The sequence below is a fragment of the Mus musculus genome, chromosome 10, assembly GCF_000001635.26.
Source record: "Mus musculus strain C57BL/6J chromosome 10, GRCm38.p6 C57BL/6J".
NCBI classification, from domain to species: Eukaryota; Metazoa; Chordata; class Mammalia; order Rodentia; family Muridae; genus Mus; species Mus musculus.
The window spans coordinates 60,439,433-60,467,252 of NC_000076.6; the positions used below are offsets into that span (position 1 = coordinate 60,439,433).

The 27,820-nt window shown below is 51.5% G+C and overlaps 1 protein-coding gene across 7 annotated transcripts in view; it reads right to left on the reverse strand.

The window, feature by feature from the left end:
- Positions 1-27,820, reverse strand: part of Cdh23 (cadherin 23 (otocadherin)) — a 393,766-nt gene that overhangs the window by 136,685 nt on the left and 229,261 nt on the right. For all 7 annotated transcript variants that reach the window (NR_045556.1, XM_017313930.1, XM_030245069.1 and 4 more), the window contains 2 exons: positions 26,571-26,720; positions 26,013-26,171 (listed from right to left, as the gene is read on the reverse strand). Coding sequence is in view for 6 of the 7 variants with exons in the window: in XM_017313930.1 (XP_017169419.1) it covers positions 26,013-26,171; positions 26,571-26,720 (309 nt within the window). In the remaining variant the exon portion in view is untranslated. The remainder of the gene's footprint in view (positions 1-26,012; positions 26,172-26,570; positions 26,721-27,820) is intronic.

Genomic DNA, 27,820 nt, shown 5'->3' on the forward strand with positions numbered 1-27,820 from the left:
TTCTATGAAATCTATTAAATTCTACATTCTTTATAATAAACCTGAATTTTCATGAGACGCTAATGCGTGTTCCCGTATATCCAGTTCCGGAAGGCAGATAGATGAATAATATATTTCTATCCCAAATGAATGAAATGAAAAATATGTTTATATCCAGAGAATTAAGACCTTAGTTAACCAGAAAATGTGGCTATTCATAAAGATGCCATTTCTGAGTGCTTTGGGCTGCCTGCTTTCAGGGCATTGCCTCCTGCACCCATTTCCACTTGATGTCTCCATAGCAATGATCTTAGCGTCTGTGTGCAGACAGACCCCAGTCCTACATCCTGACCCCAGCCATCTTCCTCAGTGTATGTGCTGAATAAATATAAGCATAGACCCCCGAGGGGCTCTTCTGCCCAAGCCATTCCTCATGACAATTGCCATTACCAATATCTCCCCCAGCCCCCAACAGAGGGGCCATCACTATAACAGACCCAAATGATAGACAGGGAAACTGAGGCACCACAAAGAGTTCACCCAAGGCTCACAGCTTGAAACAGAACAAAACTCACTTTGTATCCCGTGCCCACGGCTTCTGAGTGACCCCCTCTAACCCGAGAGGATTGTTCCAGAAGAAAGGGAGTCTGGGAGCTCCAGGGACTGAGCAACCATAGCTCCTCTGAGTTTGCCTTTGCTCTCCCCTTCCAGGGATGGAGGAGAAGGGAGGGTTGGGAAAATTCCTTCCTTCCATCCCTGTATCGCAAGGGCAAACCAGCATTCAGGGTATCACCAGACACCAGCGCTGTTGCTGTGTCTGAGAAAAAACTGGAGCCATGTCATGGAGGCCTTTGGTGGAGGCTGGACTGGGGTAGAGACATAAAATGGAGGCCAGTGGCCCCCGTAGGACCGGAACAGCATCCTCCTCTGTTTGAGGAAAGGGCTGGTGGTACTGCAGAGTAGAACTTCTGCCTGCTGGGCTCTGGCTAGCACAGTGCCTGGCACACAGCAGGAACAGGTGCCTCCGGGTTCCCAGAAATGAATGGGAAACACCCAGAAAGAAAGGGAATGTGGGGGAGGGAAACGTGAAGAGAGACGGAAGGAAGGTTGGTGCTAATCACGCTTGTCAGCACAATTGAATCTGGAATCAAACACAGGGCAAGCTGCTAGGCACACACGTGAGGGGCTTCCTTGAGCAGGCTACTTGAAGCGGGAAGACCCACGCTAGACATGGGTGGCATCCCACATAAAAGGAGGTGGAAGGAGAAAGCTGCAATTTTGCCTGTTTGCCTTCACTCTTGCTGGCAAGTTCCTCTACATTAATGCTGCTGCTATTGTTGCTGCTGCTGGAGGTGGTGGTTCTTTACTGATATCAGAACCCAATATCTTCTGGCTTCCAAGTAGATTGAACACCAGGTATTCTCCATGAGTCCTCTAGACTTTCAGTACTAGGTTGGGATCCTGAGGTACCCAGCCTTGTGCACTGAGAACTTGCTTCTTGGCTTCATCACGTATAACAGCCATTACTGGGATACCCAGACCTTATCCCATAAACCAATCTAATATATTGACCTTCAATATATATTCATGCTATTGGCTCTGTTCCCCTGACTAATACAGAAGGATTTGAAAGGCAAAGAAGGAAAGGGGCACCCAGGGAGGAGAAGGACAAAAGTGACCCAGCAGCCACACATATATATGTTCTTGCCTTAGGAGAAGTTCCTGTGTAGATCCTTCACTTTGGGAGCCCTACAGAATAGCACGTGGACTGTTCAGACAGGAAGAACTACTGACTCCCCTAACCTAGCCCTTCATTCTAGAGTTTGGGCCTAGAATAGCTGAGGCCTAGGGGATCCACTGGTGATCCCTTGGGGACCAGTTGAGACCATCTTAACGTAGCCGCTGCCCTTTTCCCCAAGGACCACCCTCCCTTTCCTGGGTGGGCCAGACTCGGTACAGCTTCCAAAGAGCCTGGCTGGTCCCTAGGGCCTTCTCACTGCCTGCTCAGGCCACCAAAGCTGATGAGGGAACATTGGTGAGCCCTTTGGTGTCACCACCTAATGGCTGTGTGATGTATGTAAGCCCAGCGCCAAGTCTTTCATTTCTCAACGACATGAAGCCAAGGTGAGGTCAAGAACTCTGTGCCTTATCAGGTGGGAAGGGACCACACTAGCCCTGTCCCCAGCTTGTGCAGCCACCTCCAGTTCAGGCTTGACCACAGACAAGGACAGAGTAGGCTGTGCTGCTCTGCCAAGCTTAGGGCCCATCTCTGGCCTGTCTCACCTGCTCCTGTCATCCTTGAATCCAGCCTTGGTTAACGCTTTAACCTACAGCCCCTTTAGCTTGGGCAGACCAATGCAGGGTGGGGACAAGCTGGCAGATGTACTTGAAGCCTAGCTGGGGCTTGGAGTGAGATACTTGTATATCTGTCTATAACTACATCTGTGCCCATCTACATTATATATATGTGTGTGTGTGTGTGTGTGTGTATGTATACATATAGTATAATACAGCATTAATATATAATAATATATATAATAAATGAGTCTGTATATGTGTGTAGGTCTGTATGTATACATATATATATGTACATATGTATGTGTATACATGTGTATATAAATATGTATATATGTTTGTATGTATTATATATGTGTGTGTGCATGTGTAGAGTTATATGTATATACCTGTGTGTACATGTTTGTGTGTATAGAGACCAGAAGTCAATCTTGGGAATTCTCCCTCAGGAGCTGTCCACCTTGCTTGAGACAGGGTCTCTCACTCGGATCTGGGGCTTGCTGGTCAGGTGAGGCCAGATAGCCAGTGAGCCCCAGGGACAGATCCTCCTGTCTCCCGTCCCTGCCTTCCAGCACTGGGATTACTAGCAGGTACCATCACACTTCTATGGGGGTTTGGAGGATCAAACTCAGATCCTTCCACATTTGTGCACAGCATTTGACTGCAGAGCTGTCCTCCCAGTCCCTGTAAGTCTCTTTAGCTGTGACCACATCCCTACCAGGTAAGTACATATAACCCGTCCCCCATTGTGGCTTCTGTATGAAATGTCCTCACATTGAAGGTTTGGTCTCCAGCTGGGATGCTATCTGGGGAGGTGTGACCCAGATAAAGGAAGTAGGTCACTAGGGTGGGCGGGCCCTGGGAGCGCATTGCACCTGGCCCTGTTCCTGTGTGCATCCTTCAAGTACTCATCACACACTCCAGTTACCTCGATGTTGTGTCAAAGAGCATGAGACCAAAGGACCATGGGTTAGACCCTCTGGAACCATGAGTTGAAATAGATCCTCCCTCCCTTCTTGTTCTGTCAGGCATTTTGGTCTCTGTTATGGAAGAGCAACCTTTAGCAAGGAACAAACAGAAGCTCCAAGATGCCGAGTTACCTGCCCTCACATCCCCACTTACATCCATCTTGTGCCGTGAGGGATACAGGACCCCAGTGTGTTACCCTCAGGGCTGGATATCTAGTCACCCATGCAGTACTCTGTGCAGTCTGGCAGTCACTGCTCTGGCCCCACCCTGTGCAGCTCTGTCTGCCTGAGCATCCAATAAGCCACCTCCTTCCTCAGACTTGCTCACAGCAGCTACAAGATGTCCACTGCCGTATCAAGTGACAGATAGGCCAGGCTCACATAAGGATGTGCTCAAAGGCCTGCAGGTAGAGAACAGAATTCCCTTCCAGACACCCCTCCTCCCTCTTCCCTGCCAGTCTAGAAATGAGTATATGGGTGTCCTACAGGATACTCCTGAGGCCTCCATGTCAGGCTTCAGGATGGTGGGGAGAGGGCACAGTTGGCCACACAGGTGTCTCAGACTGTACCTGGCTACCCAGGCAATCCTGGGTTCCAGGTGAACGCTTCAACTATCCTCTAGCGCCCCCTTCTGGTACTTGTGTAGAGACCACCCCACCTTGTCTCTGCTGGGTGCTAGATTGACACAGGACATCTGTATACTAGTACATTTTACTAGAGAATCTGATGGCCTCTACAGGGACTAGAGAGGTGGCTCAGGATTTAAGGGCACTAACAAGTGCTTCATGAAGCTTGCTGCTGGGTATTCAGCATGGTGACTCACTACCTGCTGCTGTATTGACAGAGCAGAAGTCCAAGACGCCAGCCCTTTGGCAAAATGTAAGGGTTCACTCCATCAGCAAAGCCTTGGGTTCTGTACATAGCACAGGCTCTTCCAGAGGATCCAAGCTTGGTTTCCCGCATCATGTCAGGAAGCTCATGGGTAACCTATGACCCCAGTTCCAGGGAGCATGATACTATCTTCTAGCCTCTGTAGGTACCTGCACACACACACACACACACACACACACACACACACACACACACACACACACACACACACAAATATACAAATAAATATATTTTAAAAAAATATTACTGTTCTTCTCTGCTTAAAAAAACTCCAATGCCTCCTTGTTACTTGATAAACTAATCCAGGCCAATATCCTGATGTCAAGGCTAGTCACATCCCAGCTAACCTTCATTCCTGTAGCCCCATCTTCCCTGACACACCCCAAACTCTTCACATAGTGCATTACCCCATCCCTTCATTCAAAATCCTGACCATCAGGACCCACTCTTCCCTTACAGAGCCCTCGGAACATTCCCTGGTCTTGGCCAGGAGTCCTTGGTCACATCTCTCAGGGAATGCGTGGCATAATCTGGGGTCTTGAAAATCACTCATGAGCCCCCACTTCCCTCCCGGTAAAGGAAAAGCTCAGATCCCACTTGTTGCTACCTGCGGCCATGAGCAGACAGATGCTCCTGTGGCCAGTGAGGAACCCTGAAGATTAATCAGGGGTAACCTGGGGTTCATGACACACCTCAAATTCTGGTTACTTCTGTGGTGGTCTGAATATGCTTGGCCCATAGGGAGTTGTACTGTTAGGAGGCGTGGCCTTGTTGGAGGGACTGTGTCACTGTGGGGCTGGGCTCTGAATCTCTGCCCAGTGGAGGAAGAGTCAGTCTTCTCCTGTTTGCCTTGGGAACAAGATGTAGAACTCTCTCTCAGTTCCTCCTGTACCATGCTGGCCTGGATGCTGCCATGCTCCCTGCCTTGATGCTAATGGACTAAACCTCTGAACCTGTAAGCCAGCCACAGTTAAATGTTGTCCTTATAAGAGTTGCTTTGGTCATGGTATCTGTTCACAGCAATAGAAACCCTAAGACAGCTTCTAAAGACCAACCTAGTGACAGCGTGGAGATTGAATGACTCTTTGTGAGGTTCTGCGGGCAGGACACAGTGGAAATATTGGGCAGATGGAGGATAGCTAGCCTACCTGAAGGCTTATGACACTCCCGCCCCCCTCCCCTTGCTGCTCAGTAAATTCTCTATAGCCTTTCCAGTGTGCTGGATACTGTACGAGGAACCAAAGTGTCAGGTCCTCTTTGAAAGGTGACTTATCATCAGAATAGAGAGACAGCTGAGAAAGAACTAGCTAGATAGTGGAACTCAGACAGTGGCCAGAGCCCTGAGGAGATACAGCAAAGAACAGGCTGTAGGCAGGGGAGTGAGGCTGAGAGGCCTCTCTGAATGGCAGAAGGCTCTGCATTAAGGTGCCTGGTGTTGGCAGGAGAGCTAACGACTGTGTGCAGCAGGACACCCAGGCCTGGGGACTTAGGACATCTTTGTCTCCCTCACCAGGCCTTCCCCAGTCTAGAAGGAATGAAGGTGGGTCAGGATCACCTGTCTCCCTGGCCAACTCATGTCCCCTTGGCCGGCTTCTGTCCTCATGGTCAGCACCTTGTCTCTGTGATGATTGGCACTTGCCCTGTGTTTAGCACCTGCCCCTGTGGTCAGCTCCTGTCCCCGTGGTCAGTGGTCAGCACCATTCCTGTGGTCAGCTCCTGTCCCCATGGTCAGTTTGTACCCATGCCAGCACTGCCCCTGTGGTCAGCACCGCTCCAGTGGTCAGCTCCTGTCCCCATGGTCAGTGGTCAGCACCAATCCTGCGGTCAGCACCACTCCTGTGGTCAGCTCCCGTCCTTATGGTGGGTTTCTACCCATGCCAGCACTGCCCCTGTGGTCAGCACTGCTCCAGTGGCCAGCTCCTGCCCCACATGCCTTTGCTACAGGAATAGCCATGCCAGGCTGAGGTGCCAGGGCGCCCAGTTTCTGAGGCATCCCCTCAACCTCGCCCTGAACTGCTTTCCTGGGCGAGCGCATTCCACCTCTGAGCTTCGTGATTGCAGCCATGGCACTTATTTTCGTGATGGACAATGCCAACACAAGTGTAATTTTCTGCTGTGGACGGAAAGGGGAAAAAATAAATACACGTGGGGAGAAAATTCCAAAGGTTAAGACAAGGTGAGTGAGGAGCCTGGAGAGGGAGGGGGGATGTGGTCCCCAGACTGGTCCAAAACTCCAGTCTCTGCTCAGTGCATTGATGGTGGGCTGGCCCCCCCCCCCCCCCCCCCCCTTTTTTTTTTTTTTTTTTTTTTTTTTTTTGCTTTGAGCATTTCACTACAAGCCACAGATTTTTACAAGAATTTCCTATGCTTTCATTCTACCTTCCCAATAGCTCCATGGGACACCCCATTCTATAGATGAAGGAGGGAGCGGGGGGGGGGGGGACTCTGTAAGGTGAATTAGCTTGCCCAAGGTCACACAGCTGCAGTGCTGGGATATGGAAAAGGCAGCTGTAGCCTGAGCTGTTAACCATACACCTTCCTGATCCTATAGAGGTGGGTGTCCCTCGGAGCCAGGTGTCCCCTATAGGCAAGGCTCTCCTCTTGGCTCAGTGGCTCTGCCCCTGCTTGGGTGTCCTTCCAGCCTTGACTGAGAGGGGCAGCTCCTATAGCATGGGCTTGGCTTTTCCAAGATGTCACCCCTCAGCTAGCGGAGCTGGAACCTGGAAGAGGTGCCTTCCACTGACTTCCAAAGAAGATCCCCAGCTCTGTGTATGCTTGAGCTTGGTCTGTGTGGGTATCTTAGACTCAACCTGAAGGAAGGGAGGGGTATGGTGTGGTCCAACCTGACATCTCTGCTGAGGGTTGGGGCATCCATTCTGGTGAAAACAGATGTCCTCTGACCTACCCAACCCTCAGTATACAGGTCTCCCTGTGCCAGTGGGTCCAGGGCTCACAGCAAGCCTAGCACCCTAGATGTGTTCCCAGGGACTCCCCTTGCCAACAGGGAATAGATTCTCACACGTGCTCCCTGAAAGTGCCCTCGGACCCAGCTAGTACTCTCAAAGAGCCTTTCTAACTCACTTCCACTAGACGCAAGTGTCCTATCCCAGGATACCTGCCCTGCCAGCACCCTACACACACACACACACACACACACACACACACACACACACACACACACCACAGCTGTCTCCGCACCTCCCTGTAGGCCCTTGACTTGGCCTGGTCAATGCTCATCTGCAATTGTTGAGCCTTAAGCCCCACTGGTTCCCACTTGCTCACATCAGCTCTAGATGGCCATCCTCTGAGCCTCCTTCCAAATACAGCCCCGCCCTTCCTGGATGCTTCACTCTGCTATATGACTCTTTTCCTGTTGGGATGGGGACCTCAGAACACCTCAACTCCTTTCTATAGCCTAAAAGCTTTCCATTACTGTACCTCCTCCTGTTCTGCATCTTCTGAAGTCTTTATACATAGACCCTTTCTCTCTGGGTCTCAAATAGACCCTCTTCCTGGTATCCTGGCTTTCCCTTGTATATACTTCCAGCATCTCTTTATTTTCTCTCTGGCTCAGGCAGGCAGAGAGCACTCAGGTTACTAACCCTGAGCCATGTAGATCACACACACACACACTCCTCCCTTGTCTCAAGTGCTCCCATCAGCCCCTGCAGTCCTCCCCCTGCCTCTCCCAGCCACCTGGACATCTCTCCCAGCATGCCTGTGGTCCCACGTGCAGTCAGTCCTCATCCAACACCTGCACTGTAGTCACGCGTGCACGTCCAGACCTCCTACGCATGCGTACAGGGGCTTCGGCTCTGAAGCACGGCAGGCCCAGCTGCCAGGCTACCTTGCAGGCAGCGCTGGGTCCCAGTAACCTAGCAGGCGTTGAGTGCGGTTCTGCTCCCATGCACAGATCCGCAGAGAAGGGCACCAGGCACAATTTGTTCAGGAAACAATTGCAATGTTTGACATGTCATCAGGATTGATGGAGCAGAAATTTACATGCCAGAATGCATTTTTAAACAGCTCCAGCGAGCCCTGGTGCTGCACAGTAATACTTGACACATTCATCATCATGCAGGCCCTTGGAGCAGCTCCTCAAACCAAGTGAGAATGTTGGGCTCTGCTGAGAAACTTTCCCCATCACACACATGTAGGATGTAGGACTAGAGAGGCTGCTGTGGATGGGAGGAGGCTCCGCTGGTGGGACCGAGAGCACGGAACTTTCTGTGTCCCCCCCCCCCCACATACACAAACACAAAGGATGTGGGTGAAAGGGTATAGCCAGCAGACAGCTCGGCTCTCTATGCTTCTGTGGCAATGCATAGCACATTGGGAAATTTCTTCTTCAGCTCAGATGGCGTGGGGTTGAGGGTGGAACCACAGTAGCCGTGAGTGGTGGGCAGAACTCAGTGTGGCAAGGTACTGTTGCTCTGAGCGATATGGCCTCCAGGGGGTGGTCATATCCATGGAAGAAGAGCTACTGATGGAGGCTCTGGGGAAAGTGTTGAGACCCTGAGTGATCAAACAGTGGGTGGTCCAGAAAGCGGTGGAGCTAGGAGATGACCACAGGTTACAGGGAAGATGACAGACGGGCTGTGGGAAGGAGACATGCATACTTAAGGAAGCCTCATCTGGGCTGTCTGGGCCTGCAGGAGGTCTGGAGCTGGAAGCTCAGAATCCCCCACCTGAGAGGAGTGCATGAACCAAACCGAAAGACAGGGAAGGGCGTTCCAGGATGCTGGGAGCTGTAGGCAAAGGAAAAAGGGGCAGGGGACTTCTTTCCCTGTGCCCAGTGGGGACCTGGGATGGACAGCTATTGCCCCATGATCCATGCCCACAGCAGACATTATGATCATGGCTCTGAACACTACAAGGCTTCGGTACCTCTCTCATGGCGTCTTCCCAGAGTGGCTGTCAATGGTGCAGTGGAATTTGTGTTCTAACACATTTGCTGTCCCCGTTGGTCTCTCTGATGTCCCAGGGTAAGGAAAACGCTTGTCCCTGGAGTTTAAGACAAGGCTGGCACAAAGGTCATCTCATCTAACAAGGACTTGTGGCTAAGCATGGTGGTGAAGATACCACTTGAGGGTGACCCAATCTGTATTCTGCGCAAAGTGCCCAACTACGGACCCGAGTGTGACCTGGGCTGGGGTCTGTGTGCTGCCCAGACACCTGAGCCATCTGCCCAACTTCTGGCTTACTCCCTACCAGAAGACGACCCTCCCAGCCTTGTGACCTCTACCTGTCGCTCAGTCCTCAGATTCCTCCCAGGTAGGGCTTGGCCCTGGGTCATTAACCTGAGACCAGCAACATCCTTTTCTAAGAGGGTTCTTTTCCAGCCTCCTCACCAATTGCAAAGTGTTTCCCTCCGTCGGGTTTGCTCTGACTCTCTGGGAGAACATGGGTTCCTGGGACAGAGCTGAGAGATGCTAGTGTGGCCCAGGCTGGGGTGGGCTGACCTCAAAGCAGTCGACAGACAGCATGTGGTGGGAAGGTCATGGTCTGAATTGTTGGTAGTGTCCTGAGCCTTTGTAGCTCTCTAAAGCCTTCTAGAATCCAGGGAGCACCTGGCCCTTGAGGCCTTGCCAGACTCAGTTGAGAAGTGTTTATAGGTGCTGACTAGGAAGGCCCTACTTAGCAGAAACAAGCATAGAGTCTCGGACCCTGAGCAGGTGGGTTTCTGAGGAGGAAAGATTGACAATAGAGGGGTGAGGCCACAGAAGGAGAGGGGAGAAGGAGAAGAATGGAGACATAGGAAGGTGGGAAAAGGGAGGCGAGAGGGAGAATCCCTAGCCCTCCTATCCCAGTTCTCATCATACTGTCACATCCACCCTGAGCCTCAGTTTCCTTATCTGTGAAATGGGGACAATAATCTACCCTGAGCCTCAGTTTCCCTATCTATGAAATGGGGACAATAGCCGTTGCCATCTCACGAGGCTGTGGCGGGTTGATGAAGGCAATTCATGGAGAATATTTTCTGCTGTGTCTGGCACACAGGGACAACTTTCTGATGGAGCTGGCATTAGTGGTTTTTGTTTTTGTTTTGTTTTAAAGCATAATGTTATGTATCCCAGGCTGGCTTCAGACTTGCTACGCAGCCAAGAGTGGCCTTGAACTTCTGATGCTCATGCCTCTGCCTCTTGAGTGTTGGGATTACAGCTGTGCACAGCCACATCTGTTGCATGTGATGCTGGGGACTGAACCCAGGGCTTCGAGAGAGGCAGGTACTCCCTCTGCCCAGCTTCATCCCTCCCCTGCCCTCAGCACTCTCTGTGCTTCTCTGTGCATGAGCATCCTCAGCCCGGCCTTCCTGACTCCTGGGCTGCACAGCAGAAGCTGAGCCAAGGTGAGGGAGAAGGGAGACATGGCGTCCACCCTGCTGGAGTACCACGATGTCAGTCCCACAGGCAGGAAGGGTGGCTGGCAGGGGTTGGGGAGGCGTTGGTCTGACACGTCTATCGCAGATGCGGCGCTGCTCCTGGGTGCCAGAGTTATTGCCTTATTTCCCTTTATTTTAAAATCTGGAAATAAAAATTGATGGGGAGCAAATCTAGCTCTGAACTTTTAAGGAGTTGTCTTGGGGAAGCGATTATGTCATGTCAAAGGCTGTCAGGGGGAACAGGGGCAAAGCATACCAACTGCCTGGGTAGTCCCCAGGGACTCTAGTTCAGTGGTGGTGGGGGTCTCCGAGGCAGAGGGATAGCTAAGTATGTGGGCCTGGCGCCATGGAAGACACTGTCTTTAACAACTTGACATCAACCTTTATGAGAAGCAGTGAGGTAAGGGGTCTGGGGTGAAAACCTCTTCTGGTGGCTGTCAGCTGGAAGCCAACAGACAGAATTGTGTCTGCTGATGGCTGCCAGAACGTCCTTCCCCTCCTGCTCAGTTCCTTAGCGGTCCAGCACTGTTATGAGAGGCATGGATGTGCCGACATTTTGACTCTACCCCTAACATGGTCCCCACTTTATGGGTGAAGCAAGCAAGGCTCAGAGAGGTTAAGCAAGGTGTTGAAGTCACACAGCACTGGGCTTGTATAAGAAATTTCATTTTCGTGAGTGTGTGTATGTGTGTGTGTTTAAGAAAGGTAATAGGTTTACCAAGTACATTACAAGAGGTAGCAGCCTGGGCAGTAACAAAAATACTCTGCTGCCTCATCTCTTTTTGTGTTCGGTACACATGTGTGCATGTATGCGCACGTATGTGCTCATGTGTGCATGCATGAGGATGGAGGGCAACCTTGAGTCTTGTTTTTCGGGAGCATTTCCCACCTTTTCTGTGCGGGTTCAAGGGATTCCAACTTAGGCCCTCACATCTGCAAAGCAAGTGACATTTCCCAAGCCTACCTCCTTTTTAAGACAGTCTTGGTGATTACAGCTTTAAGGCAATAGACGGCTGCTTGTTTATGTGTTAGGCACGCTCAAGTGAGTCTGTTTGCCATTTTCTCCTCATTATCACATCTGTCTTCTAGGCGAGGCATTAAGGCCCAGGGAGATGAAGTGACTTATTAAAGTTAGTGGGCCACAGTATCAGTCAGAATTTGAACTCGAGTCTGCTAGAGATCCTGTCTCCAACTGGCCAGAGATTCAGAGAAGCCACTTCCTGTCTTGTGCCCAAGTTCCTGTATCAGGAAGGGGATTTTTCTAGCCCTGTCTGGGATGTCTATGGTTCTGGCCTTGCTGGGCTTGCAAGTCAGCCTTCCCCGTCAAGGTTTAGCATGAACCTGCACGGTCACCAACCACACAGGACAAGCAAGGATGCTGAGGAGGATCTCTTCACCATGCATCTACTACCAGTGGCTGTACAGTCCCCACACAGGCAAGAGAATGGACCCACTGTGGCTGGAGGTTATGGCATGGCAAAGAATGGTGAGAGGAGGCCCAGCAGGAGGGAAGGAGTGGCCCCTGGGAGCATTCCAGGTGGGTCGAGGGGGCCTAGCTGAAGAGGTCATGGTCTTGGGACAGATGGTGCAAGGTGGGGCTGGGGTGAGATGGACGGGGGGGGGGGGGGGATAGAGGGGGCGCTAGGGCCTGGGAAGAAGATATGAAAAACTTCTAGATCACATGACCTGACCCCATGTTCCCAGTAGGAGTGTCTCTTTTGTTATCTGTAAGTCACATTTGAGGGTGATGGAATTTGTCAAACCATCACCCCTTCAGACATGTCCACATCCTCACCCCACAGGTATGTGGCCTTGGAAAACCAACCGGCTTTGGTGGATGTAAATAAGCTAAGGATGAGGTCATAGTGGATGATCGGCTGGGCTTTAAATCCTATGACAATCGTCTTGGCAAGGTACACTTGGAAGGGGCAAGAAGGACCTACGCAGACAGAGGCAGAGGTTACAATTGCCTGACTCTAGAGCCTAGAAGAATCTCCTCCCAGGAGCCCTCAGGAAGGCTTGTCCTGCTATTCCTATGCTTTGACAGGAGCTACTTCCTGAGATCTGCCTACTGAAGGCCACAAGTGACGTTGCAACAATTCGGCAACAGAGTTGGGCTCCAGAGCCACCCAGGTGGAGCCAGTGGGCCAGATAGGCCCCCTAGGAACCCAACACCAAATACGAACTCCCTGAGACAAGACCCAGTTCCCATTGTGACTCAGGACCTCTCAATGCACCTCCATGCCCCTAGACTAGACAGGGGGTAGCAGTCTTGCTAAGGAGCAGCGCCAGGACACCCTCCTGTGTATCGTATCACAGGGTCTGGAACCAGCACGCACACTGAGTATCTGGGTCAGGAGTATAGCATCCAAGACGAACACTCATGGACCCTTTCCAGAGTACACTGGGGCCCTTCCCACGTGTCCATGAGGCATCTCCTAAGTGCTTGATGGCATCAGAAGCCAAAGAGCTACTAATAATGACTCTGGGCCCCGGGTACCACTTTATCCAAGAGACAGGGGCAGTCACCTTTTCGGAAGCTACTCTCACTTTCTATGGATCTACGCTCTCATCTCCTGGCCTGAACTGGGGTGGGACTTGGCATCCATACTCAAATCTCCTAGCTGGGTTGTGTCATCTGCCCAAGGCTCTAGTGGGTGCCACTCCCAGCATGCTGCCTGCCTGCCCACCACCGTTGTTTTCCATGGCTTCTGAGGGAGGCTGGCCTTAGGCTGGTTGGGGATTCAGCAACATGCCTGCTATTTTCTCAGGACCCACAGCTACAGGTGGCTCAGCATTCGACCATCAACAACCAGACAGAGCTGAGCCCTGACTTGTCTGGCTTTCACATACACATGGCAAAGAAGGAGGAAAAAAAGATGAGGAGAAGGGCTGGAGAGATGGCTCAGTGGTTAAGAGCACTGACTGCTCCTCTGAAGGTCCCGAGTTCAAATCCCAGCAACCACATGGTGGCTCACAACCATCCGTAATGGGATCTGATGCCCTCTTCTGGTGTGTCTGAAGACAGCTACTGTGTATTTACATATAATAAATAAATTATTAATCTTTGGGCTGGAGTGTGCAGGGACTGAGTGAGAGGGGCCGACCAGAGCAAGTGGGGTTGAACTGAGCAAGCAGAGGTCCTAAATTCAATTCCCAGCAACCACATGATGGCTCACAACCATCTGTACAGCTACAGTATACTCCTATACATAAAATAAATAAATGTTTTTTAAAAGATGAGGAAGAGGAGGAGAAAGAAAAGGAAGAAGAGGAGGAAGAGGGGAAGAAGAGGAGGAGAAAGAGAAAGTAGAGGAGGAAAAGCAGGAAGATGAGGGAGAAGATGAGGAGGAGGAAGAGGAAGAGGAGGAGGAAGAGGAAGAGGAGGAAGAAGAGGAGGAGGAAAGCCCTTTTTTAGGCCTTTCACAGACTCTGTTCTCTCATGCCCTTAGGTTTGAAAAAAATACGATTGAGTGACTTTTTTTTTTTCTCAATCATATCTGATCACCAAGCAAAGCAAACTGGACACAGAAAAGCCACTTTCCTGGGGACATGGGAGGGGGGCTGGCTGGGCAGTGCGAGACAGACATCTGCAATCAGAAAGACTTGGACCTCTCTCTGGCCATTATCAAGCTGGGATTACGCGGAAAGGAGAGGTGTGGGGACAGACACACGTCTGAGGCTTAGTTAAGAGGGCCAGCATGGGCCCAGGAGATGGGATGGAAGAGAAAAGACAGTCCAATCAACCCCCTGGAGGAGCCGCCTACCCAGGGCTACAGCCAGCTCACCGGGTCCCCTCACTGAAGCATCCACCCCCTGCCCCCACCTCTGTGGGCCATCCAGGTGACAGGCAGCTTTTTAGACAAGTGGGAAGCTACAGAGGGGTACCGGGATGTTGGGGGGAAGGAGACTGATCATCAGGGCCATGTCCTCTCTCCAAGGTGATTTGACGCATGGGTGACATGCGCCGTGCCTGCTGTCATTGGTGGGTGCTGATTGGGTCAACACATGTTGTCGCTAATGAACATATTGATTCTACATTCTCTTGTTGGCTCACTGAATGGCGAGCCTCATATCTGATAGATTAAATGCCCACCCAATTGCCTGCCTGACATCTCCATCACTCCACCTGCCGAGCCCTAACCGATTTTACAGTCCCACATGACATGAAAAATTAAGGTCAGAGTTCATGGCTGGGAGAATGTATCACCCCAGATCTGAGCTCAGCAGAGATCTGTATCTCCAGGTCCTTTACTCTTCTGGGTTTTTAACCCAGGGTTTTTGGGGGATTAGCATCTTGTACCTGTTAGGGGCCAAGAAACAGTTCTGCCTCAGACTCATGACCTTTTGGCTTCCCATTCTCTTCCCCTGCCCCACCTCCTTCCCACCTAGCTGTCAGAACAGCCTAAAAGACTGGAGGCGTCCAGTCTTCTAAACCCAGCCTAGAAGACAGAAGAGCCAACAGCATCCTCATTTTGCAGATGCTGAGAGAGGGGGATTGAGGCTTACGGAGCAAAATGTTCCTCATCATTCAGCCAGTCCAAGACTAGAATCTTCCAATTGTAGGTTGTAAAGACTTAGCACACACAGTGGGAGCTCACAGAAGACTTCTGTCCAGTCTGGGCTCTCGGCTGGTGGGAAGATGGCTGGCAGGCTGAAGCTCTGATTCTGAGTTCTGCTGGGAAGCCAGTGAGGAGGGTAAACAGAGATCTACTTTGGATCTGTTATACAAGGTGACAGCCATCTTGTGGCCCCTTTAGAGGTGTGTGTGTGTGTGTGTGTGTGTGTGTGTGTGTGTGTGTGTGTAATTTTTCCCTCTGTAATTTGATTATGTGTTTCACAGGCACAAATTTCATAGATGAAAATGCCTTGTTGTAATCTAATCTCATGTAACAGAAGCATATGCATGCTTTTGCAACGCACAGGCTGTAGATTGGACACTCCTGGATTTAATGTCTACCCCTCCCCCAATTCTTCCTCATCCAATGAGGCCCAGGGAAGCAAAAAAAAAAAAAAAAAAAAAAAAAAAAGGTGGCTCCTAGATTCTAATGGGTCACAAGTACATTTTTTAAAAATTATGTGTAGTAGCATAGAATAGAAAAATACTGGGGCATGTCCCAGGATCAGGAAATTAAATGACCCTGTGGGGCATGTGCTTTTCAACCCAGCCAACGGGAGGCAGAGGCAGACAGATTATAAATTCAAGCCAGCCTGGTCTACATAGTGAGTTCTAGGCCAGCCAGGGTTATACAGTGAGATCCTGCCTCTAAAACAAAACAAAACAAAACAAAACAAAACAAAACAAAACAAAACAAAACAAAACAAAACAAAACATACCAAAGTCTGACAATCACTAGGTAAGTCAGCACCAGAAGGACTTTGAGCCACTGGGGAGGTGAGCTTGCAGGAAGTATGGCTTCCACGCCTCCCATAGTTACACAGCTGGGTCAGTCAACTCTGAGCCCCACCCCAGCTCCACATCTCCCAAACACACCCCGCGCACCTCTTAGTTTACCCCAAGCCGTCCTTCCTGCTGCTGTATAGACGGATTCATCTGAGGCCCCGGTTGCTCTCCTTGCCCGGGACTCCAGTCACCTCCCCCCAGACTGGGAACCTTCCCAGCTCCAGCCCAGGGCCCCTTCGCACAGGCCTTTGGTTTGTGATTGTTTATGAACTTGCTCCACTCCTGGCCGATTTTACAGCCATCCTCTGTCCCTTTGCCCACAGGATCCATTTTCTTTGCTCCGGTGTTCTTAGTACAATTGGCCTGAGCAAGAACCATCATCGGCCAGCCTACGGAAGGGTGACTTCCGGATTGAAAGTCTAGGTGTAGGAGGGGACCGTCTGGGGACAGGTGATTCCAGGCCAGTGTGGGAGGTTTAGAGAGCACTCCGCCAAGTCCTTCTGTTTTCCAGAAAAGGACACCAAGGTCCCTGGTGAGGTACTCGCTCAAGGTCACCCGTGGGTGGTCCTACTTTTACAGAACTCAAGCAACTACAACAACACTGAATAGGAAGCGGGGTGCAGGGCTTGGGGTCAACACAGGTGGAATCAGAGCCATGGCTCAGCTGCCCTGGTGAGCTATACCAGCTTCCCTGGACCTGTGTCGTTTGAACCATAGTTATAGAAAACATGAAGTGCCCAAGAGTCACTCAACTCCTGGGATCCATCACCCGGGATGCTACTGAGTATCTTTTGCCTTTTACTTTGGGGCAGAGGAGCTGGAGAAGATGGCTCAGCAGTTAAGAGCACTGACTGCTCTTCCAGAGGTCCTGAGTTCAATTCCCAGCAACCACATGGTAGCTCACAACCATCTGTAATGGGATCTGATGCCCTCTTCTGGTGTGTCTGATGACAGCTACAGTGTACTCACATACATAAAATGAATAATCACTGGGGCAGAGATTGGTGGCCAGCAGCTCCTGAGGCTGGTAGGTTCTGGGGACACCTGTGACAGAAGCTGCGCACGCAGCTCTGCAGAGCCTGGCAGCAATAGGTCAGTTTGGTAAAAATAGATACACTGAAAGGCTGATTCTCTGAGAACCATCATCAGCCAGGCTGGTGCACTTCAGGGGTAGAGGTGGGGGACCCTGGCTTTATACCCTAACTCAGCCCAGAAACTGGAAGTCTCAGTGGCCTCCTTCTTCACTTCCTCCTCACCTGCAAGCCCAGCCCCACCCCACTCAGAACTCTGGGTCCTACCACGGAACCCCATCCTATTTTGGTTTTAGGATTGATATTTAGATGAAGGAGATAAACAGTGGCAGGAAGCACTGAAGCCTGACAGCTAGAGGAACCTGTCAATCACCTTCAGCAGCCTGGCCCCTCCCCCCACCACACATATTCCAACGCACAAACTCCAACAGGACATGAACCAAGAGCCCACCAAAGGGGTCCCCTTTGGGGACAGCCTTAGGTACCCTTCAAATGGAGGGACCAGAGTGTCCACGAAAGCTTCTAGGCCAGCTTGGGAGCTGGGCCAGTGACCTGCTATTTCCTGGGTTTTTTTTTTTTCCTCCTTCCCTCCTCCTCTCCCCCCCTCCTCCCCCTCCCCAGGCTGCAGATAAAGAATTCAATTTTCTTTTAAACGGTGGGGAAATTGGAAGAGATTTTGTTCTGTTTAAGCACAGCTGGAGTCTCAGGTCTCTAGGGCTTCCAGAACAAGGAGGTCAATTAAGATGCCAGTGGTAAAGGTTGGCGGGAGGGGGTGGGGTGGGGAATGGGGAATCAGATCGGCCCATGGGAAGGGCGGCTGAGGAGGGGGTGGGGGGGATTCTAAGTTACCATAGAAGTGCTGTCTTCCCAAGGATGACCCCTGTCTTTTGTGGGATTTGGTAAACTATCCAGATGGGGCCTACCCATTGGGCTGAGCAAGCAGACTCCCTGACTAATAATTCACGCTGTGAGTTCTGCTGGCAGCTGTATGCCATGGTAGAATCGAGTCAAATGAAAGCCATCAGAAGCAGGGAGCCGAGCTGTTCTCGAAAGCCTGGGATGGCTGGTGGACACTTGCTCTTTGTAGGCCCTGGACTGTGACCCTGAGGAGACCCCCTCATACTGTTAAAGTAGAAACCCTGGTTTCTCAGGGCACAGAGCATGAGTCCAGAACCCAGGGAGACAGCAGCCTGCCCCAGGAGCCTGCCGGGAGAAGGGAGGCGTGATTGCTGCCCTGTCTGTAGGTTCTATAGGCCCCTTTCTCCATGAAGGTACCTGGTCAGTTAAGGGAGGGCGGCACCAAGGTGGGTATGATTGACAGGTAAAGCCCAGGTCCCAGGTGAGCTGGGGGAGTGGATTATGCAGAGCAAAAGGTGACCCGCTCCCCATCCAGGCAGCAGAAAGGTCACCCTCAATTCTCACCTTGCTCTCCTGTAGCTAATAGCTCACCTTCTACCCTGCCCTCCTCCACCTCTGTCCCCCTTCACCCTGTCTCTTTGAAGCCCTCCCTTTCCTGAGGGGAATCCTCAGAAGATGTCTGGGTGACTCTCTTTTGGGGGCTGAACTGGAAGCCAAGTCTAGACAGGGGACAAGAATGGCCTAGGGTCACACACATAATCTCAGTACCTGACTAATGGGGTATCCAGCACAGAAAAGCACTCACACTTGAAAAAGAAATTCCGTGGACTGACTGAGTAACTTAGGGTAACACTGTTTACTGTCGCTGTGCCTCAGTTTCCCCAGGAGGCCTTTGTCCACTCAGTCTCCTGCCACACGCCCCCAGCAAGTTTCCTTTGATCCCCCGCCCCCTTACACAGGATTCAAAGCTATGTTGAAGATCCCTGAGAAGAAGCCGGTCAGGGAGCAGGGGAGGGGGAGGGAGCACGGAGGAGAGATGGGTGCGTGCTGGAGGGCTTCCTGTTGGAGGTGGGCACAGTGGGCTGGCTCTTACAGTCAAGAGGATCAATAAATTGAGGGGAGGCACAGCAGATACTAGGACAGGAAAGGCTGAGGATGTGAGGGAGGATGGAGGGTCTGGGATGCAGGACAGCAGGTGTCAGGACCTGGTTTGCTGAGGCACTGAATGCCAACCCAGGTCCAGAGTGCTTAAACTCAGTAGCCAGCAAGTGTCGAGGGCAGGGGTTCTCTACCTTCCTAATGCCTCTTATTGACATTGAGACCCTTTGACACAGTGCCCCATATTAGGGTGACCCCCAACCATGAAATTATTTTCATTGCTACTTCATAATTGTGATTTTGCTACTGTCATGAATCATAAATCATAAAGTAATTATCTGATATGCGGACAGTCTTAGGAGAACTCTCTGACAAGGTCATTCAACCCCCAAAGGGGTTGTGACCTACAGGTAGAGAACCCCTGGACTAGGCTCCTGTTTCTCCAGGAGGGTCCTATGAAGGTGAACCCTCCAGGCCCTGCCAGCCCTGGAGAATTTCTGTATCTCTGATTACAGAATCCACAAGTATAATGATATGGTGGCGGCTGTGTTTGGGTGATATGGTGGTGACTTCTATCACCCAATCAGAACAGAGACAAGCTGCGTGTGAACAGAGGCACTAGCCCGTGTGCAGAGCAGGCAGGAAGTGAGTGTTAGCTGATGGTGGGCTGACAGGTGCAGGAGTGGGCAAGAGCTGTGGAGAGCGTCTGAGTTTCTTTTCTTTCCTTTTTCCTTCCTTCCTTCCTTCCTTCCTTCCTTCCTTCCTTCCTTCCTTCCTTCCTTCCTTCCTTCCTTAGATTTATTCATTATGTATACAGCGCTCTGCCTGCATGTTCACCTGCAGGCCAGAAGAGGGCACCAGATCTCATTACAGATGGTTGTGAGCCACCATGTGGTTGCTGGGAATTGAACTCAGGACCTCTGGAAGTGCAGTCAGTGCTCTTAACCACTAAGCCATCTCTCCAGCCTCCTCCTGAGTTTTCTAAGAGGGAAGGGAATCAGACAACTCCCGTACAAAAGGCAAACTCCTTGATAAGCAGGGTCTGCGCAGCAGGAGCTGAGGGGCCCGTTCTAACAGCAGGGAGAATTCTAGGTTAAGGCAGTACAGGGGCCTTAGAAGTCTGGGTTCGCGAGCAACTGCACAAGCCCCAAACCCTATAGCACCCTCTCTCTGCCTCTTCCCAGAATCTTGTCCTGTCCCCCCGGCTCTGCTAGCCTCATCTGTGTTTGGCGCCTTGAGGCCGGGTGTTGGGCTCCTGTGCCTACATTGGCAAGGCTCAGTGTGCATAGGGAGCCTGGAGCCTGGGGAGCCAGAGTGGAAGGAGGGGCAGGTAGAGCTCCGGAGACCCAAAGCGTGGCAGCCAGTGCTTTCAAGCTGCTTGGACAATCATAGCTGTCACCCACCCAAGGCACTCCAGGTACGAGCTGTTCTGTCTCATGTTTAAAATTACTTATTTTTATGTGTAGGGGTGTTTTCCTGCATGTATGCCTATGCACTGAGTCCCCATGGAGGCCACCAAAGGATGTTGGATCCCCTTGAACTGGAGTCACAGATGGTTGTGAGCCACCATGTGGGTGCTGGGAATTGAACTCAGGTCCTCTGGAAGAGCAGCCAGTGCTCTTAAGCACTGAGCCATCTCTCCAGCCCTGTTCTGTCTCTTAACTATAAGATGAGTTTTCGTTCATCACCCCCACAGTACATTATGGAGTCTGGGGGACCAGGACACAGCTAAGCACCTACTTGGGGTCAGGCTCAGCCATCAGCAAAGCTTGGACAGAAACCTAGTACTCTGGTTTCAGAGCCTTGTTCTAAGCCAGCATCCTCCTGCAGTAGCTGTTGTAGTTCTAGAAGGCCCCCCACGGAAGCTATGGGGCAATGTGTCCTCCTCCTGGGAACAGAGGGATGGGGAGGACCTAGGGTGAGTTTTAGGGAGCACCATCTGATGTAGAGGCAAGGGATGGCCTCCCTAGATTCTGTATCTGGGCTCTAAGTTCAATTGCTTGGGCTCAACAGAAGGGGTGGGCTGGGGCAGGCATGGGTGCTGGCAGTCACAGAGCTGGAAGCCAGGCCTTGCAGCTGATAGGAGAGACCCTGCTGTATTGGAAGTCAGCTCTCAGAGCCTGACTATACAGGATTGAAGTTGGCCTCCAGCAAGGCCAGCCTGGGGCAGTGATATCACTTTCCTTGAGTATTTGTGAAGAGGAGGCAGAGGAGACAAAGAGCATAGGCACTCTGTGTTGACAGACAGCGTGGAAAGGCCAGCTTGATCGGGGAGAATGTGCTTAGTTCTGGCCTCAGGAAGTCTAGGCCACCAACCATGGGCTTCTTTTCCAAGCTTCCAGACCAGAGGCTGGAGAGAGAGGAGCAGGGCAGATGAGAGGCCCCAGAGCCAGTGGGAGGGATGGGCTTTGGTAGGGTGGGAGGTGCACCTTAGAGCTGGGAGTGAGACTAGCCAGCCAGGATGCTACCCCTGCCTCTGGGGCTGAGTGAAATGGAACAGAAACCCTTCCTTGCATGTCACTGGGGACCAGAGGCTCAGTGACTGCATTGCTGGGGCAGGACCAGGATGTCAAGGGAAGCACCTAGCTCACTAGGTGCTGTGGGAAGACTCTGCTCTTAAGTGTGAGCTGAGAGTCGGCTGAACCTCTCCACTCCCCTTTACAACCGCCCTCCTCAGCAGGAAACATCCCCAGGACTCAGAGGAAGAAGTTGAGGTCTCATGGCTTATCACTACCAAGTCTGCCATGGTAGACCTAAGGCTCTCAGGGTAGCAGATAACCCAACCATAATAGAAGACGCTATGTGTCCACTTTGTACCATTCACACTCTGGCACCACCCTGGTGGCCAAGATGGCACCTCATTCTCACAGTGTAGGAAAGGCAGCAGAGTCCCAGAGAAAGTGGCCTGTGACCAGAAAGTCTAGGTCCTCCTGGGTGACTTAGGGACAAAGATCACAGTAAACTCATCTGGGTGTACTGGAAGAAGGAGTGGGATAGGAGCCTGCCTTTGCCTCCTTGAGGCCTGTCTTCCCATAGCTGGGAGGTGGTACTCTGCTCTGCACAGGGTTATAATGACTCTCCTAGTCAGTCAAACGCCTCCCACAGGGAACCTGCAAGGGCATGAAAGCTATGTGACCACACTACCTGAACATCAGTCCAGTGGGCATCCTGGAGTAAATGTCAATTTGCAAGAAGAGAGACATTTGAGGGCTCTGGCCTCGAAGAAACAGGACTCCAGCCCCCTGCATACCACTCCCCTCACCACAGGCCCTTTGCACATGCCATTCTCCCTCTCCGGGATGTCCTCCCCTTTCCTCAGTTATCTGCTAATGTCTACTTTAGTGTCACTTTCTCAGAGAAGAATTTCTTGACCCTAATGAAGGTCAGGTGCCCAGCATCCATTTCTAATGCTGATCTGGTCTCCGTCACAGAGAGTAATACTGAACACAAACACTCGTTTCCCAGTGCAGGTTCTTCCAGGGCAGGGTGAACTCCCAACACCCCATACACTGACCACAGGGCCATGTGCCTAGCATGTAGCCAGCGGTCAACAGAGATCTGTAGAATGAATGAGTGGCTACATTCACCCTAAACCTCTTCTTTCCCACAAACCCTACCAGGCCCTTCTGAGACCCTGCCATCCCCCATCCCAGGAGTCTCCTACCATCCCAGGAGATTTCCTTATACAGACGGTTTCAGCCACTCTGAGATTCCTGTTTCCCTGGACACAGTCCCATGCCTTCCCAACTGTCTCTGCTCTGGCTCCACAGGTAGAAATTCTCCTGATGGTACCTGATGGTACTGAGGGTCTGCCTGGGGTGAGCCTATAGACTGTTCTCAGGGATCTGCAGTGTCCTCCTTGGCTCCTCTCTGTCCTCGGCTCTGAATGTGACTGAAAGGGATCAGAGGTCCAGCACAGTCCCTCTGTGGGTCTTTGTTCAAGATCTGAGGCCACTTAGTAGGTCTGGGGCTCTGAGCAAGCCACTTCCCCACCCACCCCCACCTTAGTTTCCTCATCTGGAAAAGGACAATGACGGACTTAGCAGGTAGGAATCAATGGCCATATTATGTGTTGGTTACAGTGAGGCTGCAGTTATGTGGCCGGGGCAGGAGGACTGCTACTGAGGCAGTAAGAGACCAAAGGACACAGGACTTGGTCCTCAGAGGCTGTCCCAGGCATCCCCATCACCCCCTGTCCCCAGCACAAGTGCTCCAGGCACTAGGTCTGGCGGCAGCTCCAGCCAAGCACATGCAACATACCTTCATTGTTTCACAGGTGATGTGCTGGGGGGGGGGGGTTAGCACGGGGGAAGGGACATTCCTGAGTGATGACCCAAGCAAGCATCCAGAACTGGGCTCAAGGTCATACTCTGACCTCAGGGTCCTTGGAGAGCCCTGGGCTCCAAAATCCCAGCCAGCAGAGAAATAAGAGACCCGGCTCCATAGGTCCATATAGGATCCCCAGACCGGTGGCGACAGCTAGCTTCCCTGGCTACTGTCATGCCATGGCTTCCCCTGCACAGGTGGCAGGGTGGGGGGCTGGGCAAGCCCCTGGCTGCAGTCTCTGCTCAGCCTGTGGTGCAAATTAAAACATCTTCCTTTTTCTTTATAATTTTTTCCTGACACAACTGCCCATGAAACATTTTAATAACACCGTGGAAAAGGTCAGGGAGAAGGAATTTTACGGTCTCTGAGCAGGCAGCTGTAATGGTGGCCCCTTCTGAGCTGCACAAAGGGAAGTGGGGACTTAGATCTAGAGGGGGCATGGCCAAGATGGCCAGAAGGCCAGAAGGCTATGGGTGGGGCTAGAATGTAAGGATGGAGGTCGGGCTGTGGTCAGGGAACCTGCCACCTGCCCAGAGCTGGGCAGCACCTTGGGGTGACAGAGAGTTGACAGTTGTGGGAGACACCCGTGGCTGCATTTGTAACCTCTGTTTCCACAGCTTTGGGTGTCGGTCATGCCCATTATGCAGATAAATTTAGGGAGGACATGAACGCAAGCTTAGAGGGACAGGGACAGAGCCGCCCTCAGCAAAGGTCTGAGACTGAGGTCCATGGCTTAGCACCATGTCTAAGAGCCCCACAGCTTCATGGTTCCACAGTCCTGGCGTCGGGGTGGTGGGGCTGGGATGGGGAAGCGTGAAGGCAGCAGCTGGCCATATTGGACAGCCACGTGCAGACACCATCAGCAGCCCCAAGAAAGGCAGGGAGGAGAGGGAACAGAACTAGAGATGAGGTTAGGTCGGTCTGTAGCAAGCTCAGGACTGTTGATGTTCTGGGAACAGTTAGCCTGAAGGGCTTAACTCATGTTCGCCAGAGACTGATAGACTCTTCGGCTCATGCTTCAATCTCAGCCCTACAGTATTCCAAGCTGGTCCGCCAGCTACAGCACTGGTTCTCAACCTGTGGGTCAAGACCCCCTTGGAGGTCAAATGACCCCTTCACAGGGGTCATAGATCAGAGATCCTTCATATCAGATGTTTACACTAGGATTTATAATATTAGCAAAAGTAGTTAGAAAGTAGCAACAGAGTAATTTCAAGGTGGGGGGGGGCACCACAATGCTAGGAACTGTATTAAAGGGTGGCAGCATTAGGCAGGCTGAGAACTGCTCATCTACAAGAATGTCCAATACAAACAGAATTCTGCTCCCAGCAAGGACTCCAGGAATGAGTGTCCTGATACCACCCAGCCTGGATCACACACGCAAATTCCTTGTCACATGATCCTTGACCTAGGGACATGGCCACTGTCCCCTGCCTGGTTTTATCACAGACTGTTTGGCACCCGTCCCGTTGATATTCCATGGTGTGTGGGAGACACACGCTCCCTTTGAGCCCAGGATGCTGGAGCCTTTCGTACATCTTGTTGGGTTGGGCCTGGGAGGCTAGAGGAGGGTCCGGGAGCCCAGGGCGATGGGTGATATATTGCTCAGGCACTGCGGTAGAAACTGGGGGAGCCGTGGGCTGGGAGCAGTGGCTTCGGAGAAAAGCCACAGCAGGCTCATGGTTTCCATCTGACGGCCCGACTAGCTAAACATCTGTTTGAAATATTAATAACTGTCAGATGGAAAGGCCTGGGGGTACAATGTTGCTCCAGACCATCTGTTTACAGAGTAAACACACTTCAGGGTGGGGGCCTGCTATGGTAGGCAACAGCAGCTTGGAGCAAGACATGGCAGCAAGGCCTCTGTGGGCCTCTCATGCACAGGGAGAGAGAGGGATGTGGTAACCTAACATTTATTGACTGCCTGTGATGGGTCGGACCCTGGGCTTATATAGCAGCATCTACCATATTGATCTGCTCAGTGGCCTATTCAAATTTATAATGGATACTCCTTTTGTATTGTCAGCCCATAGAATCTGAACAGAATCAACACCTAAGGCTTAGGTCTAGTATGGAAAGTGTGACCCATAGCTGGCATGTATTAATTGTGACAGTTGGTGGCAGGACGAAGATGCTGAGATCAGTTCTAGGGCATTGGTTGGGGCTACCAATATATATATATATATATATTTTCCTCCACTAGCATTGATAAGCTGCTAAGAAAATCTGGAGGTATTATGACCATCTCAGTCACTGCAAAAAAGCTAAACTGGCTGCTAATGACAGAGTATTCTTTATATGAACGCCCAGATACAGCCATGCCTGAACTCACTTATAATATCAAGTTACATCCTGCCTCTTGTAGTCAAGAGCCTTGACTGACATACACACAGTAACCTCAGGTGAGGATGGGGGCTTGTCAAAGGCCAAAGGTATCAAGGGCTTCTTGGGCAGCTTCAAGGAGCCTGCTGTCCTCAGAGACAGGGAGGGTCATTCCCTTCAGAGATGGCTAACACCCAGTCCATTGATCATCACATGGGGTTTCTAGGTCTCCTGGGCCATCTTGGATGCATGCCTTTCAGGGAAAATAAAGAAAACTGAAGTATCCTTCTCCCTCTTATTGTTCCACAGGCTGGTCCATTTTCTCGGTTTCAAGAAGAGTCTGAATACTATCATTACCAACCAACAGATTCCGGGCACTTACGGCACCTGATACCCAGATGCTCAGTGTCCCCGAGGATATCTAAGAGCTTATGGCCCCTGTGGACCTGGGGACTTACCAGGACTGTCAGCACGGAGGTCCCCACCGTGATGTTCTCATACAGGCTGACATTGTAGAGGGGCTGGCTGAAGATGGGCCGGTTGTCATTTTCATTGATGAGCGTAATCTTCACCTTGGCATAGCCCACGTGGTCGGGTACACTCTCGTTGGCAAAGAGCTGGAGGAGCGGAGCAAAGTTGCGTGAGCTCCCACGTATCTCTGGAGACCTCTCAGTGCCGTGGCTGGTTCTAACCACAAGCATCTGCTAGAGTCAAGGCTGATGCCAGTTGTGTTCTATGAGCCCCCTCACAGGGCCTTCTCAAGGGAGGGAGTGGTCCTGGGAGCTGGACTGTGCTGGCCAGGATGGGCTGCAGGGATACCAGAGAAGGGTCTGTGGTTTTGTAAATACTTGCCCTCCTTGAGGATTTAGCCCCTGCCATCTCTGTGGTTTCTCTGGGACAGATCCCTAGGGAAATGCGGAGAGTGGGGAGGTAGGACTTAGGGGTGCTACTCCATCCTCCTCAGCCTTCCCTTCAACCTCCCCAGGTGGCCCGAGGAGATGCTGATGGAGGCTTACGTCAAAGTCGTATCTGTCCACAGTCTCATAGTCCAGCGGGATTGCCACTCGGATGCGGATGTCCGCTTTCCCTTGGACGGAGGTTGGGGAGATGATGAAGTGGTGGGAGTTGTTGCCCACCAGGTACACCTCGAACATGCTGTTCAGACCCTGCGTGAGAGTGAAGAAGCCAGTTGCAAAGGGTGCAGGGGGTGGAGCCAGACTGGAGCAGTAGAGGATGCTGGAGGGTGACGTCAGCGACTCCACTGTGGGGCAGCGGAGGATGCACGTGCTCAGGAAGGTCTTTCTGCCTGCTAGCCAGCCCCACAGTCTCCATCTCTAAGGCCCAAGGACCATCCTCTGGTCACTTTCTGTCATTCTTGTCTGTCATATACTAAGTGTCTCTCTCCTGGTTCATTCTCCACTTCCTGATCCTTTCTACACTAAGGGATGTAAAGAGGGAGAGGAATCTGCCAGGATTAGAACCTGCAGGCAGTGCTGAAGAAATGGCTCAATGCTCAGACAGTAAATGGGTTTGCCACCAAGCCCAAAGACATGAGTTCAATCCCCACGACCCACATGGTAGAAGACAAATGATTCCTACATGCTGTCCTCTGACTTCCACGTGCATGTCGTGACACAAGCAGGCCTCTCTATCACTGACTAAACAAGTAAAATGTAAAATTAAAGATCAATCAATAAAAGACTCCAGAGCCGGGCAGTGGTGGCACACGCCTTTAATCCCAGCACTTGGGAGGCAGAGGCAGGTGGATTTCTGAGTTCGAGGCCAGCCTGGTCTACAGAGTGAGTTCCAGGACAGCCAGGGCTACACAGAGAAACCCTGTCTCAAACAAACAAACAAACAAACAAACAAACAAACAAACAAATAAACAGGCCCAAGGGAGATGAAGGGAGAGGTGAGAAATGAAAAGTAGAGAAAGAAAAAAAATGAGGTGTCTATGGTGGGCTGGGACTGAAGAGGACAGGGAAAATATGTTAAGGAGTGTGGTGGGCTGCTATGCATGACACGGAGGTGGGAGGGTGACCGAGGAATCTAGGGGACAAAGAACCCTACAGTGTGCCTTGCACCCCAGAGACCCGCACTAGGGCTGCTGCATCAGCCGCTCTATTCTGTTGATTTGGGGTTCAGTGTGCAGACTTTTCTTCTATTGCAATATTTTACCCAGCTCAGTTTTCCTGTAGGGAATTACACTTACAAGACAACGAGGCTCATGGAAGTAGAGGCAGGGCTCAGGGCCACGTGATCTCAG